Source organism: Cydia strobilella, chromosome Z (genome assembly GCF_947568885.1).
Source record: "Cydia strobilella chromosome Z, ilCydStro3.1, whole genome shotgun sequence".
In the NCBI taxonomy this organism is placed as follows: Eukaryota; Metazoa; Arthropoda; class Insecta; order Lepidoptera; family Tortricidae; genus Cydia; species Cydia strobilella.
The window spans coordinates 29901338-29920627 of NC_086068.1; the positions used below are offsets into that span (position 1 = coordinate 29901338).

The 19290-nt window shown below is 35.6% G+C and overlaps 1 protein-coding gene across 1 annotated transcript in view; it reads left to right on the forward strand.

Moving 5' to 3' along the window:
• The first annotated feature begins 4207 nt into the window (after window positions 1-4207).
• Window positions 4208-19290, forward strand: part of LOC134754231 (uncharacterized) — a 69755-nt gene continuing 54672 nt past the window's right edge. Inside the window, exon 1 of the mRNA XM_063690406.1 lies at window positions 4208-5345. Within this exon, the coding sequence (XP_063546476.1) occupies window positions 4583-5345 (763 nt within the window). The 5' untranslated portion in view covers window positions 4208-4582. The remainder of the gene's footprint in view (window positions 5346-19290) is intronic.

The following is a 19290-nucleotide window of genomic DNA, read 5'->3' on the forward strand; positions in this document are numbered from 1 at the left end:
ATTTCACCGACTAAATCTATCAATTTTAAATTTTTGCGACTAAAATCGACACCGGCCTCTTAAGACTTTTTTTCGCGATGAACCGCAAAAATTTTAACCGCCTTAAAAGACGGTTACAATATTCAAATTTGATAGAAAAGTAAAGCTGCGTTTAGTTACATCACGCTGCGTGCGTTAAAACTGCGAAATTAATTATAAAAAGTATCTTGGTAAAAATAGTTATTTGTTATACAAGGATGCAAAGTTGTGTTTTACCCGCGAGTGTTTCAACACACGAGAAGTAAAATACATTTGCACCCGTGTGCAACACAAAACTTTTCCCCTCACTATAGCGAGGAAAGTGCAACATCCACAGGCGTTAGATCATCATCACTGGAATCACTTATTTTTTACGATACTATAACAGAAAACACTGGAAATTCTGATTTTTACGTGAGTCGGTGAGGTGTTTAATATAAGTAAAAATTTTGTTGACAATGTTGACATTTCTATTCTGACGTATGAAATGTCAACGATGCGTTTTGAAATTGCATCGACTCAACTTGTGCGTTCAGAATTATATTTAACATCATTATAAAAAATCTAACGTTTCTTATGGAATTTTAAGGTTTATGACTTAAAATGATTAAATAAAGCTAAATTTGGTATTTTTTATTAGATTCTCAAACCATTTATTTAATGATAATTAATATCAAACGAACCATTATTATGAGCGTTTAACGTTTTGTTATCTGTCAAGCTACTTAAACACGCTCCATCCAAGGTCAAATTAGTTTCCCCACTAGTGGATAAAATGTGTTTTTCCCCGCTTGTTTTAAAGGATAAAAGACGGCTTTCCGAGCTAGTGAGGGGAAAAGTATTTACAAAATACTAAGATACCAACGGAAAGTATCTAAATACAAGATACAAGATAAATTTCTTAAAAGTAGAAATAGAAATAGAAATATATTTATTTGCCATTAAATGTGGTATACAATGGTGTTACATTATTATTTATAGAGCCATACACATTCAGACTTTAAAAAGCCATGCAAATTGAAAACTTATACTAAATTTAAGTTTAATTGACATCATTATTTTAATCAAAACATGCATTATTAACCTAGTTATAAAGCCATTAGTTATTAACGTGGACTGTTACTAACAAATTATGAAGTGACAGTTAATTAACTAAAAATTCCTTCAGACTGTAGTAACATTTGTCGACAAGGAAAGAGTACAGTTTGTTTTTAAATTTATTGAGTGGTAGCTGTTTAAGCTCATCAGGCAGTCTATTAAATATTTTAACGCACATTGCATAACAACTTTTATTTTTCATGACTGTATGCATATTAGGGAGTACTAGTCTGTCAGGATATCTAGTGTTAAAATGTGTTATATCTCTTTTTTTGACGAATATATCGGGGTGCAATTTAACAAATACACAAACTTCGTATATATAAATCGAGTGTACAGTTAACAATTTCAATTTAATAAAAGAACTTACACAAGATGTTCTTTGACGCATGTTGCATATTGCTCTAATGCATTGTTTTTGTGCTATAAGGGCATGATTTACATATGACGAATTTCCCCACATCAATATACCGTACCTTAAATTGGATACAACATAAGCATGATATGCCATTATAGCGGTTTTCATATCAGTTATGCGTGTCAATCGCCATAAAACATATACAAATCTGTTAATTTTTGAGCATACCTTATCCACATGCGTTTTCCAAGTACATCGATCATCTAGGGCAAACCCTAAAAACGTAGTGGTATCACATTCTACGAGAGTCTGTCCATTATAGGCTATATGCAGTTTCTCCTTCTTTCCTCTTCTATTAATAAATTGGATATACTTTGTTTTATCAATATTAACTTGTAAATTATTATCATTTAACCATTTAATTATGTCAGCAATTGCATTATTAATAATATTCTCATAATTTTCATTATCCCTATCGCAAATAACAATTGAGATATCGTCCGCAAATAAGCTACAACTGTGATTTGTAATTAGAGGCAGATCGTTAATGTATAGAAGGAACAATAAAGGTCCAAGTATAGTCCCTTGAGGTACTCCGACCCTATTACATAACATGTTTGATCTATAATTCTGTTGCATTTTGTCATCGTCTGCACCTAATATTTCAACTATTTGGCGTCGATTGCTGAGATAGCTCTCAATCCACGAGTTTACCAGTCCTCTCATGCCATAGGCTTCAAATTTTTTTAGTAATAACCTGTGCGATACATGGTCAAAAGCTTTGCTCATATCAAAGAAAATGGCAACAGTTTTGTGACCCTTATCTACATTATCAACTATCTTGTTTATTAAATTAAACGTGGCCAATGTGGTGGATTTACCTTTTTGGAACCCATTTTGGTGGTCACTTATTATTCCACTTATTTTAATAAATGACAACAGCCTTGTATACATTGCTTTCTCCAAGATTTTAGCGAAAATTGGTATGAGCGTAATTGGTCTATAGTTTCCAGGAAAGTTTTGGTCTCCTGCTTTAAAAATGGGTTTAACAATGGAAATCTTTAGCTTGTCAGGAAACACCGCCTGTTGAAAGGTCATATTGATTAAGTGTGAAAGTACAGGGGCAATAATGTCACTTGTTAACTTAACTATATGTGTAGGGACGTCATCATAGCCAACCGAACGGGTGTTTCTCAGTTTTTTTATTATATTAACTACTTCTATTGGGTCAATAGGGAAAATGAACATGTTAGAATTGTTGAATTGAAGAGAATATTCATATGGATTAGCATTATTATTAAAATTAGAATTATTATGAGTGGTGTCAATGAAAAAATTATTAAATACATTTGCAATGTCACTTGGTTTATCTATGATTTGATTATTATCTGTAATTTTGTCAATGAGTTTATTCCTCTTATTTAATTTACCTGCGTCTTTATTTATGATTTCCCAACTAGTTTTCGAGATATTCTTAGCATTATTTAGCCTTGCCATATTATCTAACTTTTTAGATGTTAATATACACTTTTTTAACAATTTTTTGTATTTATTATAGTTCAATTTATTTTCAGTTGTCTTGTCCTTGTAAAACCTATATCTTAGTTGTCGTTTGGTCTTTAAAGCATTTCTCAAACCCTTAGTAATCCATTTAGTACAATGCCGTGTTTTTTTAACTCTGACTTTACAAATAGGAAACGACAAATTAAATAATAACGTATATACATCATAAAAATTGTTAAAAGCAACATTAGCGTCCGGTTCAGAGTACACGTCATTCCATGAGAGACATGTCAAAGTGTGACGAAACTTTTCAACGAGTTCGTGGCTAAAGTCTCTTTTCTTGACATATTCATATGGAGAGGGAATATATTTTCCAGGCTTCAGTATTCTAAGTATTTGCCCTGTGTTATGATCAGACAGATCTAACGGAAGCACTTCACCTACTGCGTCAGAAACATTTGATAATATCTGATCAATGCAGGCATTTTGTCTCGTGGGTAAATTGATATGGGCTTTAAAATTGTAATTTTGGATGATGTTGTTAAAATCATCTAATTGATGAGACGGCTTCAAAAAATCAATGTTAAAATCGCCCGCTATGATAATTTGTTTTCTTGTTTTTGTTGCAACAATTTTTAACAGAGCGTCTAATTTACTTAAAAATAAAATATAACTACAATTCGGAATCCTATAAATACAAATTACGATACAATTTAGATGTTTAATTTCTACTCCACAAACCTCAAAGTAAAATTCTGTTTTTAATTCATTAAGAAAGTTAAGAGGCTTCGTTTCCAAGTATGTATCTAAGATACAGACACAAGATACGTATTTTGTATCTTGTATCTGTATCTTAGATACTTTTATCTTAGATAAGTCACATCTCTGATTATTAGTATGTACTATTAGCTTAGCACCTTTGCATACAAATTTCTATGAAGGGGGGGGGGGGGGTACTTTTTCTCTGCAGCTGACTGTAAGTACCTATTTGTAAAGTTTGTTTCGTATTGTTAAAGGTCACCGTCGCTGACACTGCGATGGCAACTTGGATGATCATGATAAATAAAATGGAAGCTCAGACGGTACCGGTGTGTTGAAGCAGTGCGCCAGCGCCCGCGCGCCCGCTCGCTCCGCGCCGCCCGGGCGGCGGGCCTCCCGCGGCCGCGCTGACGCATTCCGTCGCTGTCCACCGCGACCGTCGCTCGCTCGGTCGTGTTGCGGTTGACGCCGCTTCTGCTCTAGCGAGTGAACAAAATAATACTTAGTGACTTCTCAAAAGTGCTGCAATCCTAAACATCGGTTGTGTCAAATGAAATTTCGCAAAACTGTTTCACCTAAATCTGAATGTTACATTTGTTTGTGTATTAAGTAAGCAGACAAGTGCATTGAGTAACTGTGGAGAGGGCTGCATTCCAAACCGGTGTCGTTCTTTAACAGGCAAGGTTGGTACTACTCTCTGCCTATGTTTTGAAGTTATTGAAGGACGCATAAGCGACGCTTACGCTTAGTTCACGCTTCTCTATGAACTGAAACCGTGTGAACAGTGGTAACTCCATTCAGAATGTAATAAAACGTTACAAAAAGTGAATCTATTCAAGAGGAAAAATGGCTGGTGGCGCACTGAGTGAAAACGACCGCCATTGCCTAGAATCTGGAGTAAAAAGTCAATCTGAGTGTTTGCAAGATACAGAAAAACAAAGTGAATACAAATCTAATGGACTGCGCGTCCGTTTCCTTGATGAAGAAGGTAAAACGGAGAGGACAGTCAGCGCCGACGAAACCGATGCTGTCGTGTCGCGTGTCAAGAAAATACACATTCTTAAGAACAGGAGTTCGAGCGAAACTAGCATTCTCCTTAGAAACCCGTCTTTGATGAAGAGACGGTCGAGTGCCGAGCGACGGCTTAGTGATGGCCAAACTGGAAATCTTAATAATAATTCGCTTTCCGAAAACCTCAATGGCCGTGTTAAGGCCAGGAACAAAGACACCGAAAAAATTTATAAGACTGAGCAGGGAAGTGATCAAACCAAAGATATTATTGGCCAGAGCTTTAAGAAAAACAGCAATGTATACAGCGTAAACCAAGCAAAAACCTTAACACCGGAAAAGAAAAAATCTTTGCCGATACTTATGCCCAAATTGAAGGGTCATAAGTTACACAATACCTCTTCAGAAAAATCAACTCTGCCAGCCGAAGGCTCCTTCGCAGAAAGTCACTCGGCTAAGGATTTCACGTCTCGCACGATCGGTCGCATATCCAAGGGCATCGGGCGCCTGCTGCGGCGTACCAACAGCGTTCGCATCAGCGAGCCCGACCCCACCTACAAGGTGGCTTACCTCGGCAACGTCCTCACTGGCTGGGCTAAAGGTAAGCTTCCTTCTTGTTTCCGTAACACTAATTGCTAAATAGATACTTACATTAGATATCTACTTTTACGAATATAACATCAAGGACACCGGTAAATGACCGTTCGTTGTAGGTACTTACTTGTAGTAGTTGTAGGTAAACTATACTAAGTATTACAACGAGAAAATAAAATAAGTATGTTCTAAGTGGGTTGGTTTGGTGGGGCTTGTAACTACTGCGGTACATAAGTACTGTCCTTTTTTATTTGACCGAGCCGTATTTGTCGGAAAGGTGTCAATGTTAATACCATAAATGAATTCAGCACCCTCGATTTATATACGAAAACGTTACCAAACCCGGCCTAGCAGCTTCACTGTTGTAGATAATCAAGATAAAAATGAGAACCCTAAATAAACCTTCAAGACCAGATATCTCAAAAACTATACAAGATATCAAAAAACTTCACCTTATAAAACTTGTAACAAATTAAATCACTATTCATTTTGTATAAGTGGCCATGTCGCTCAGACGCATAGTTTCCGAGATATAATCAAAAACCCGAAAACCCCCCCCTCTCCCGCCCAGCACCAGGGCTACGGTCGGGAACTTTCGATATGTTCATATCCTAACTAGTCCAAACAAAGCTACGAAGTCAAAAATTGTGTTCCTAGCATTTCCCTCATTACCTTCTTATTGCTTGGCCTTAATAGTGCTTATTAAGCATAAAAAAATTCAATTACATAACTCTTATACTTTATATTTTATTCATATCTAAAAAAAAACCGGCCAAGTGCGAGTCGGACTCGCGCACCGAGGGTTCCGTACATTACATAATTTTAACAATGTATTTTTATGTGAAACGTGTGTGAAAGGTAAATTGCGGTTTACGATTTATGACGTATTAAAAAAAACTACTTACTAGATCTCGTTCAAACCAATTTTCGGTGGAAGTTTGCATGGTAATGTACATCATATATTTTTTCAGTTTTATAATTTTCTTATTTTAGAAGTTACAGTCTCTCGCAAACTATTCAGTTTAGAAAAAAATGATATTAGAAACCTCAATATCAATTTTGAAGACCTATCCATAGATACCCCACACGTATGGGTTTAATAAAAAATTTTTTTTTAGTTTCAGTTCCAAGTATGGGGAACCCCCAAAATTTATTGTTTTTTTTTCTATTTTTGTGCGAAAATCTTAATGCGGTTCACAGAATACATCGACTTACCAAGTTTAAACAGTATACAGTGACATACGGACGGACGGACAGACAGACAGACATGACGAATCTATAAGGGTTCCGTTTGTTGCCATTTGGCTACGGAACCCTAAAAACCCGATTTCTTTACTCACTGATGATCATCAAAACCTTTAGGGTACTTCCTGAAATCTTAGGAAGCTGAAATTTGGTATGTAAGATAGTCTTAGTACACAAACAACAGAAAAATTCAAAAAGTTGAAATTTTTCGTCCCTAGGGGGTGGAATTTTGTATGGGGAATTAATAACCGCTGAACCGATTTAGTTGAAATTTGGTGTGTAGATAGTTTTTGTTATGGATAGGGATATATAATAGTTTTCAACCCCAAAATGACCCCGTAAGCGGGTGGAAAAGAGCGGAAGGGGGAAAAGGGGGCTGAAGTTTATATGGGGAATCAGTATAGAGCAGATTGTGTAAAAGATGCCTGCAGATACGTATTTCAGGATTTTTAATAGTAAATTACTCCCAACCCTTTAAATTAGGCGATGTAAGATTGTCATAAGCAACTTACAAAACGATTAAGTTACCTGCTTAAATATTTGTTTGGTATATTTTGTTTTCTAAATACCATCTACATACAAGAATTATATCTAGCCACACTCAGCCCTCCTTATGCTGAAAGGCGGTATCTCAAAGACGAATAAACTGTAAATGGAACTTTATGATTAAAAGTTAAGGTACTTATTTGCATTCAATTTTCAATTGAGATACCGCTTTTTAGCAAAGCAGGGGACCACGACTGAGGAATATATATCTCAAGCCCAAGCCAGAGTGGCATTATATCAGCATTACATTACTCATCTTCAGAGATACTATACCATGGACCCAATCACGATAAATAATAAAAGCGCCAGTTTTATTTTATTGTATTAAGTACAGCATTATCACCGCAATTAAAAGTGTGTATACATATAGGTATAGACCTAAGTAATACTGCATCTCAGCGAGTTGGTATAACAATCTACTCAAATTCCAATGACTGACTACAATACATTATTTTTATTGCACACCTTAAAGAAAAACTATTCAGAGAATAAAGCAATTTTTTTATAAATACATACCTAAGCTTGTCTGCTTTTGAAATGTCTAATAAATGTCATTGTGTAGCTGCATTGTAATTTAGTGATCTGTGTTTGTGTTTAGATATTAGGATGATAAATATTCAATGGGTTCTTTGTTTATCTTATGAGAGCCTGCCTGTTCTCATCAGTGTTGAACTGATTATCATCTAGACTAGCTAATTGTTGGTGAAAAATAAAGTCGTAGACCTTAATGTTTTTTTGTAAAAAACGGCTGTACATCCTCTAAAATGTCCAATCCTGTATGTATTCGGTTAATTATTATCCTGGTAATGCGACAAAGAGCAAAGATCTCTTGAGCAACATTAACAATTAGTGTTCGACCGAAACATGTTTTCTTGCCGAAACCGAAACCGAAGGTTCGGCTTTGGTTCTAGTTTCGGCCGAAACCGAAACCAAAACTTTTGTAGACTTGTTCAAATCGTTGAAAAAATGTCATAATTTAAAACCGCCCTCATTAGGGAAATTGCGTTTTCAAATAAACCTATTAATTTCTGTATACATAAATCAGTATATCAATATTGTTGTCCTACTTGTTCCCCAACTTTTGGTCCTTGTCACATGATTTAGTTTTATAGTTTCATAAGTACGAAGTACATTTCGTAAGTTTCGGCCCGGCCGAAAGGTTCGTCCGTTTTTTGCCCGAAACCTAAACTTCGCCGGAAACATGATTTTTTGGCCCATCTTTTGTGACTCTATTAATAAACAATACTAGTTAATTCGCTAATAAGTACCTATGAGAAGGAAATTCTTAGCAAGATTCATCTTATCTTGAGCTAATCCACTTCATAATTTGGATTAGCTCAAGATAAGATAAGATTGCATAAAGCGCAGGATTTGAAGATCAAGGATAAATGTTAATTACATCTTGGTACAGTTAACAGAAGCACAGTACGAGTAAGGTCGGCCTTGCGTGTTTGTTATGTTCTATGACAATTCGAAGGTTTCTCACTTAATGAAGGTTGGGCCGGGCATTAGAATTTTTTGGTTCAAAGGGTATATTTACATACAATTGTTCATCGGATCACCACTGTTATACACTGATGACAATGGTGTCATCAGTTCTGGATCCTGTAAAATCAAAGGAACTTACAATATTATCTTATAAGGATATATTTATCGTTGCAACTCGCGATCGCGATCTCTTCCTCTCGGAGGAGCGACTTGCATTGGAACTGCTGACAAAAACTACCGAATGGCGTTCTGTTTGTGAAGTCAGTCCCTTATTTACTTATTTACCTATACTCTGATTTGTAATTAGATTCCAAAAAACTAACCTCACTTTTTCTCTTTTCCGTATGTTTTAAGAAATTAAACAAAGCTAAAAGGATACATCTACATTTATTTTAAATGCTAGAGTATGCAAAAGGGAAATTTGAGTTTACTTCTTTACATATTTTCCATTATTACGAAAGAAAAAGGATCTGAGTGAGGTTAGTTTTTTGGAATCTAATTACAAATCAGTTTAGGTTACCTATTTTCAAACACTTAGGGGTGTCTAACGACAAGCTAAAATCAGTTACTGATGGTGATGAGAGCATGAGAGGGGTTTAATCATTTATTTTTCCTGGGTCAATATAAAACAAGTGCGAGTCGGACTCGCGTTCCGTACATTACACAATTTAAACAATGTATTTTTTATGTGAAATGTCTTTAAAAAACCCGTAGGGGTCGGATCAAAAACTAAGTAATTAAGTCCGACTCACGCTTGACTGCACATTTCTAATAGGTTTTCCGGTGATCTATAGGTAAAGATCTATTTTGTGTATTTTTTTTCAAATTTTTTGACCCAGTAGTTTCGGAGATAAAGGGGGGAATGGTCATTTTTTGCCTATTTTCTTGAATAACTTTTAAACTATTTATCTTAAAATTATAATAGTTATTTACGATACAAGTGCGGACAAGAGGAAATTCGAAACGAGTGGCGATAATTTAAAACACGTCCGCAGGGAGTGTTTTAATCGACACGAGTTGCGAATTACCTATTCGCACGTGTATCGTACAACGTTTTACAGTACATATGGCCCTTTAAACTTTCGACATATGCACGAAAAGTGCTATTTGACGCACTAGTGCGAGAAAGTAGCACCATATGTACTGTAAAAAAAATATATTTGAGATTCTCACAAGCTCTTTCATTTGATATGTTACACGATATAGTTTGACAAACTTTATTTTTTAATTTTCTCATTTACCCCCCAAAAGTGGCCCCCGTGTTTAAAATTAATATGTTTACGTTACATGTCCATCTTTGGGTCACAAACTTACATATGTGTACCAAATTTCAACTTAATTGGTCCAGTAGTTTTGGAGAAGACCGTGACAGACGGACAGACAGACAGACAGACGCACGAGTGATCCTATAAGGGTTCCGTTTTTTTCTTTTGGGGTACGGAACCCTAAAAAAAGTTTAATTTAAACTGTTTATTTTTAGGGTTCCATACCCAAAGGGTAAAAACGGGACCCTATTAATAAGACTTCACTGTCTGTTTGTCAGTCTGTCACCAGGCTGAATCTCATGAACCGTGATAGCTAGACAGTTGAAATTTGCACAGATGATGTATTTCTGTTGCCGCTATAACAACAAATATTAAAAACACAATAAAATAAATATTTAAGGGGGGCTCCCATACAACAAACGTGATTTTTTTGCCGTTTTTTGCGTAATGGTGTACATATATTATGTAGGCGTAGATCCTGACGGAGTGTGGCGCCGGAGAAGCCGTGTTCATCCCGCGCATCCCCCTCATCCCGAGCAACTTCCCGTTCCGCTTCAAGCGCCTACAGGTCCCCGTGAGCGTCTGCTTCGCCATGACAGACCGAATTCCACGCAGGCGAAGCCGCGGGCACAGCTAGTACTTAATATCAGTTCGTGTGTAATAGGCGTTAACGCGGATATTTTTGGTCCGATAACCATTCAGCCACTAGAAAAAAAAATAAAAAAAATAATCCAGCTGTTTAGCCTGTTCATGAACACAGACATTCTATACATTAAAATTGTTTACATTAAAATTTAAAAAAAATATATATTTCCCGGCCTAGGCCTTCAATTTCGTATGAAATTCCTTTACAGTTCTCTCAAGTTGCTCCGCCCGAAACGTGATACTTTGAAGCCTGTTTTGACGCACATAAGGACGATATTTCATTGCATGTTTGAGAAAAATAGAATCCTATTCTAGTGAGGGTTTTATTGAAGCGGGGGGGTTCGTACGGGTATCTACGTGATATAGAAATCCTTCTAGTTCCCGTATTTGACAGAGCGTAAAGACGCCCGCGTTGTGAAATATTGTATGCCTCTCTGTTTAAGGCATCTGCTCCCTCACACTTTTTTTGTATCGCGTTCCGAACATCATTGTTTGGTTTGCTCTCACGGACGGGTTTGGCGCTGGCGGTATACACGAGTAGGCATGAAGGAGTCATTTGCTTCATAGTTATTCAGCGATAACGATAATAGTTTGCATTTTTAAACTTGTTTTTGGTTTTATGTTTTGAGTTGTTTTACTCGTCATTCAAACTTCATAAATAGATGAAATATTTTATCAGCCGTTCAAAGTACATATATTTTGCTTACTCTACTGACTGAGTGACTGACTGACTTAGTGACTGACTCATCAACGCAGGCGAAACCACAAAAGCTAGAAAGTTGAAATTTGCACCACAGGTTACATTTATACATATTATGTACAAGAAATAAGAAGGAATTTTGAGAAATTCAACTCATAAGGGGGTTAAAATTTTGTATGGGGTTCAAGTTTTATTTTAAGCTAGGAATTTGAAACTTCGGAAAAAGATATATTATTAAAATACAAGAAAACTTATTTCAGCGTTTTTGAAAATTTATCCCCTAAGGTGGTGAAAAGGGGTTGAAAGTTTGTATGGAGATCAAAAATTATTTCAAGTGCGGGACTTGAATTTTTGTATATGGGCATATTATTAGGCCGGATCTACACTTGTAAGTTTTACTCACGTAAGTAACTTACGCGAGCAACTTATGGTGAATTTGCAAATGTAAACACCCTCGTAAGTCGCTTATCATAATTTTTTCCTAGTTACGGTCGTTGTAAAAATTATAAGTGTAAACTGCCTTGAGGTTGCTCACGGAAGCATTTCTCGACTTATCGAATTGGATCGATAAGTAAAGTTACTTACGTTGGTCTTTGCTGTGAAATATAGTTTAAGCAAACACGAGTCAGGTTGCCATCTGAGGTGGAAAAGCTAATTATTTCTTTTGAATCATAATTCTATTTGTGATTTTTAGCTTATATGATTTTTATGGTATGTATGTTAGTTTGTATCAATGGGATCGAAAAGTTTCTCATTTTGGTATGTGTTTGTGTGTGAGATGTGAGCAATCATATTCACCCTGACCGACAGAGCCCTCCGTTCTCTGTCTTCTTTGAGGTCTGCCGTAACTATGTGTCCTAGATACTTAAACATGTCCACCCTTTCGAGGTCTGCCCCTGTAAGTTTGATGGGTGTCACTTCGGCTGTTTTGTCACGGCCGACTTCAAATACTATATGTGGTATTTTCTATAAAAAGGGACCTTATTGTCGATGGCGCTTACGCCATTATAAACGATGCCCCGATATAAATACAATGCCGCGAGACGCTGTGCGGCGTAAGCGCCATCGACAACAAGGTCCCTTTTCATAGAAAATGACCCATATATTTACTTTTATTTACATTATATTTTAAGCCATTAGTTTAGGTGTATGTTTCACACACCTCCAGCAGCCTACGTATGCCACCAACCGATGCGCTTAGCAGAACCATATCGTCTGCATAACTAATCAGACATAAAGCAGACATCGTAAATATGACATGCGATATGCATTCCGCCAAGTACATCTAGCAGTTCGTTCATATATAGAGTGGGTGAGCTCGACCCCCCCCCCTGCCTCACTCCACACTCGAACCTATAAGGGTCAGCGAGCGCATCCGCCCATCTAACGCAGTTGACTTGGTTTCCATACCAGTACCTGAAAATGCTGATCAGTCCAGATGGAAGTTTAATGCCTTCAAGTTTCTTCCATAAAATCTTATAGGAAACCAAGTTAAACGCCTTAGATAGGTCAAGGAAGCAGGCATATACGTAATACTTGATAGTGTGTTTAAGAGCCAGTATTGCATTTTCTGTGGGTAAACCTTGTCTAAAACTAAACCGGTTATGATTAATTTCCACCAAAGAGGATATAATAAGATAGAGCGGTACTGTCATAGTAAATTTTGTAACCACGGTAAATTCACTGCCATCTATCAACATAATTTAAAACTAAAAATTAAGATCTATAAAAATACGTTAAAATGTATTTAAATATAGATAAATGATTTTTTTATTTGCATTAATTATTTTTATATGATTTTGACCCATGTTCTTTCACTGATATGCGTTAAAATTATAAATAACAAACGAAACCGTCAACGCCCTCTATACGAGAGTAGGCCAAAACTAGTGGCGCCATCTGACCGAGAATCAAATTTTCGTGATTTTCGAGGCACGTTTTTTCCTTAGACTGTATCCATCTATTACGGAGTTATATCTATCTTTGATTCCACGTACTCGTTTAATCGTGTGTTAAGCCACTATCAAATACCTTAGCTATTATAGTTGCGAGTAATATCGGCCTATATTTACATCGGACAGATCTCCCGTTTTATTCTTTACTACTTATAGCACTTTTATGCACAATAATTTGGGAAAAAATATATTAAAGGAATTGATACATATATTTATGTATTTTTACCCAACTAAGCTTAGCTTCTTAATATATGCTGGATATTGTTGTTATTAGTTTGTGCTAAGGATGCTATAATGTGTTTGCAAGCGGACTTACTCCTCCGCCGGGTTCAGTAGCTCTAAACCTTTCGCATATTGCTGACCTAGTTATCTGCGTTAAACTGCCAACGCGTATTAAAATAGAAGATAGAAAACGATTAAATATAAGGGAGGTGTCCATCTTCAAAATATTATCTTTCCAACCGGAAGCCTTTGAAGTTGTCACACAGAAAATATATTGATATATTTTTGTTATCAAGTGTTTTTAAACACGTCATATAATAAATTAGCATTAGTAGTCTGTTAGTTGTGTATTCCAAGTAATAGTGTTAGTAAGCATTGATGAGGCAGTCTCGGCGCGGTCGAACGATTACTGTCGTGTATTTATGTTGCACCACGGACCACGGCGCGGCGATAAGCACGCGACTAGCGGTTATCTGCGCTGCGCCGCCGCCGCACGCCGCACGCCGGGACTCGGGTTGTTAACCCACATACATATTCCTCGCCTCGCACCTGCGTCTACTAAACAAATTTTGATTTTCTACACAAGGTTGAGTTATGCTACATTTTTACACCAATAAGTACTTGTTTTACAACTTCTTCTTGATAAATTAAATGGTTTTAAAAAACGTCGATAAATGCCATATTTTAATAAAAGGTATTTTTAAATAAGTACCATACAAAATCCGCGTGTTCTATTTAGATAACCAACTCCGAGCATCTGTTACACCGTTACACCAGATCTTCATATACTATGAAAACAACTTAATTGCATGGTAAATTGCTAATATATTTTAGGCATGTATTTGTACAAAATTGTCATGTGTATGGAGTGGAGAACAAGACTAGAATTTAATTTGATTTAATAATTTAAAATCCTTTTATTCTTATGCACATATCATGTAATACATAAAGTATGTTTAAAGTGACAGTTTGGTAGAATAAAAAAATGCAGCATTGGCGATATGGCGATGGTTTATTCGGATATTCTTGACAAGTAAGCGAAATTACTAATCATATTTGCCTGCGAATTATGTTCCGCTGAATATTTAAATATTATGAAGTTTAGATAGGTACCTAACATATGGATCTAGAGCTGTGACCTGGCCTGGATATGAACAAGCTGCTGCTGTGCTGTAATGCCTGAGCGAATTATCACTATTCTTGTATTTTAAATCACATTGTCTTCCTTGTATCATTTTTACATGCCTATTATTTACTTCATAAGGTTCATATAGTAGGTAGAGCAATAAAAACGGGACCACTTTAAAAACGTGGACGGGACTCTGCTCTACGGGAGTAAGCTCAATAGGGCTTGTGCTGTGGGTACTGGACTAGACGACGATATATATATATAATACAACGTGGTCACGAAGAACCCGAAAGATAAGTGTATTCTTAAAATTTAAAAACTAAGGTATTTGATATTTAAAAACTAAGTTAGTTCAGTGTTAATACCAATAAAAAAACAGCTTTTTATAGTTACTTCGTAGAAAGCGCCTTTTTATGGCGATGTTGCCACTCCCGATCCCGCCTAGTCTAAACATCCTTATTGACAGGTAAGACAAGACTGCAAAAACAATACCTCGCTTTTTTAGCATTAGAAAACGGTAAACAATCTTGACGTGTCTTTTTATTGATAAACACTTTAAAAAAATAAGTTACAGAAAATATGTAACAATTGTATAGCAAGCATATATAGAATGTTATTTTTGTTTCATAAGTAATAGGTAGTTAGTAGTTATTTTTTTTAAAAGCGTTTTTAATTAAAAATACATGTCAAGATTGTTTACCATATTTCTAATGCTAAAAAAAACGAGGTGTGCTAGCGAAACAAAAGATGCTAGGTTCGACGAAAAAAAAAAAGCAATTCATTTTAAGTGATAGGTTTACCAATAACATTTACTTTTTATGTACAAATAAATTCAATAAACCAAACAAGTGTGCATATAAAACATCAAAAGACTGAGACTGTACTTACATGATGGAACCCGGCGACGCAAGATGTGGTAAATCTTTTAAATGAATGTACATTTTCAAGCAGCGCTTTTCCCTTAATAATTTGTGGTTATCAAACTACATAATAAAATTAGAAACATAATGTAAAGTTAGGTTGTCTGTGACTTTGAGCGTTATATATTCCACATCCACAGTAGGTACCTATATGTTTTTTGTCCACGGTCTTCTGACAGTCTTTACTAAATTAATTTTTAATTATATAAACCAAATTATACATTATTACATTCTCTTTTCACAATACCTAATAGTTTTCTGATTGTGTTCAGATTGAGATAGTATTGAGGTGTTTTAACTTTGGTAAATTTGACTTTTTGACAAAAAAATGCCTCCCATATAAAAACAACTTTCAATGCTTGGAGTAAAAAGATTTCCTGACTACCTCAAGTAGAAAAGAGTTTTAAAAAGTATGTTTTTGGTAAGATGACATTCTAATATAAGCATAAAACAGCATATGAAAATATATATAACAATTGTGGCATTGTAGTACGAACGACGACAGTGAAGATTATCAAAAAAACCGGCCAAGTGCGAGTCGGACTCGTGCACGAAGGGTTCCGTACCATTACGCAAAAAACGGCAAAAAAAATCACGTTTATTGTATGGGAGCCCCACTTAAATATTTAATTTATTCTGTTTTTAGTATTTGTTGTTATAGCGGCAACAGAAATACATCATCTGTGAAAATTCCAACTGTCTAGCTATCACGGTTCATGAGATGGTGACAGACGAACAGACAGACAGACAGCGGAGTCTGTAATAGGGTCCCGTTTTTACCCTTGTTCGGAACCCTAAAACGCTGGTCAAAAAATTTAAGTTATGATATTATATATTCGGCGAAAACGCACAGAAGCCCATTCATTGTAATATGATTGTATTTTTATTATAAATTACAATAATTACATTACAGATTATTAAAATAAAAGAACTGCTTGAATACGTGCATTCGGTAAAAAAATATACCAGATCATGCATGGCCGGGTTTCATCGTGTACATGCAGTCTTTACATTAAGTATGATGGATTAGATTCGGAATACTGATATAGTAAATATGTTAATAACGGGTCACTTAAGTATTTTAAGTCGAAAAACAATATATTTAATATGTCTGTGTCTCACGGAAGTTTTGTTATTAAAATCGGAATACTGATCTTCCGAGATTAACATAAATTATTGTTTATTTATTTTTTGGAAGGGACTGTCATAGGTCATCAGTACGATTTAGCCGACGAGTTGGTTCAATTGTAACATCACCATTAAAATTGTATCCATGAACTTCATGGCATGAAGCATTTTGCACGTTTATTGCTTAAGACTAAATACCAAATATTTATTACCAGAAACCGAAATCTTACGGATACACTTCAAAAAAATACTTCGTCGTTTAAATCGTACCTATTAACCTGTGGTACGATTTAAACGCTTAAAAACGGCTTTACTACGTAGCACCTGCGCTACATTTTAACTGATTTAAAGTATTTAAACGTGATGTAAACTTACAATATTAGCTACCGGAAGGAAATAATAGTTATTTACGATACAAGTGCGGAAAAGAGGAAATTCGAAACGAGTGGCGATAAATTAAAACACGACCGCAGGGAGTGTTTTAAATCGACACGAGTTGCGAATTACCTTTTCGCACGTGTATCGTACAACGTTTTACAGTACATATGGCCCTTTAAACTTTCGACATATGCACGAAAAGTGCTATTTGACGCACTAGTGCGAGAAAGTAGCACCATATGTACTGTAAAGTATTTTTTAATACAGATGCTCAAAAAGTGCTACTTTACGTAGCTGTTTAGCGTGCGGAAAGTTGGTTTTCGCGAACTAGTGCTTTTTACTTTTCCAATTTTTTTTAAATTTATTCTTGTTGCAATTCATGACTACTTATTGATGAGTGTTAATATTAGTTTCCTCTAAACGTCGTAATCAACATAAAAACCTACTTTTAATGTAAGAATACGAAAAATATACATATTTAATATTTTATTACTTACCTCTTCATCATTATAACACGTCTATTTTTTTATACCGAATATTGAAAAACCGTTCTTAATAAGTTGTCTGAATGGAACGGAACGCCTGTCAAAGAAGAGGCGTTTTTTCTTTCTGCTGTAAGTTTCCAAAGGCAACATTTGATATTGTTTTTATAAATGTACGATACACAAATAATCGTAATTAACGATATTTGGGTAATAATAGTACAATGTTTTATATTTACAATTGTTTCTGTCTTATAGAACATGCATTTATAAAAAAAAACTTATTGAAGTGGGTTCAATAATAATAACACCCAGCTAAAACACCTCTTCATAATGTCAATGTCAATGATGTCACAGAATTAATAATATAAAAGTTTCGAATTCCTTACTTGTTTAAATTAAAAAACGTCGTTCGATACACGTGCGGAAATGATACTTTCCGCACTAGCATCGAAATGTACTAATTCAGTACAAGTTTAATTTAATGTTATGAATCAGAGTGTAGGCACTGTTGGGAATTTTATATAAGTCATCATAACCTTAGTTGAAACAAAGACTGTTATCTCCACTTCATGTACTAAATAATTAGACACGAATAATTAGGTATTATAAAAATGGTAGAGTGAGCCAAGTGCATTTATTCAACGTTCCGCTCTGTAGCGTCGCGGCCGCGGCTGCTTCCTGGTTGGCGTTGGCCGCGCGCGGTGCCCTCTGCCCTGGTGCGTAGCCAACGTGCCAAACGTTTACGCTCCGAAGCGAATGAAACGCAACTGTCACTGTCGCACTAATATGGAAGATTGATAGAGAGACACAAAACGTTAGATACCGTAGCGCAAGCGATTGTCACTTTGGCTAGGCAGCCCTGTTGGCCACTTGGCGTTGCGCTTCCCTCTCTATTAGTATGCGAACTGGCTATATGACGATTCACACACATCACATCACTATACTCGATAATTGTTTTATGTTTTATCATAATACATATTTATATTCATTTCTTCGTAACAATGTCACAGTGAAGTTATACTCCGGAACTATAAAATGTATATTAATGAAATTCGGGACACAGCGTCTTTGTGTCTACATATTATTATATTATGTATTTTGTTAAATTGCTAAAATAATGGCTAGGTGCACTATAAATGAAAAAAAAAAAATAACATCAACGCGTGGCACTTCTTCAATAGTTATAAAGGTGTCTAACCAAGTATTTTTGTTTTAAGCAATATTTTTTATAAATACTTAATATCGCTTAAAATCACCACTCTTACGTTCAAACTACGTGTCCAAAATTTTTTACAAACCAGGTAGTATACCAGGTTGTTTGGTGCCTACATGCTCTTGGCCAGTTTTTGTAACAATATAAAAAATCTAATTAAATTCATAAAAAAAGTAGTAGTATGTTAAATGAATGAAATCTTTCGTAAAAGCATAGATAGAGTATTGGTGCGCAGTACATAAAGTAAAGCGCGGACCGCGGAGCGGAGTGCGAGTAGGTAGGTTCTATTAGGTTCGCTTTCGGGGCGGGCGTCCTTGCTTTGGTCGTTCCACGTTCCACATACCATGAGCGCAATCGATTTTACCAATAACGTAATAGAATACATAGGTACACTTAAATCTAGCTCATCTACGGGACTACGGGCATTTGATTACGACTTTCTTAGTCAACATCAAATGCCATCGTAATGGGAATTCCTTCTTAATTAAAATATATGAGGATCCTGTTGTTATAGCCATAGGGTTGTTGCCACATCTTGAATGTGGCAACAACCTATTTTCTATCTATTTAACAATCTAGTTAAATAGATAGAAAATGAGCAATTTATCACAATAAATTCGAAACTTTATAAAT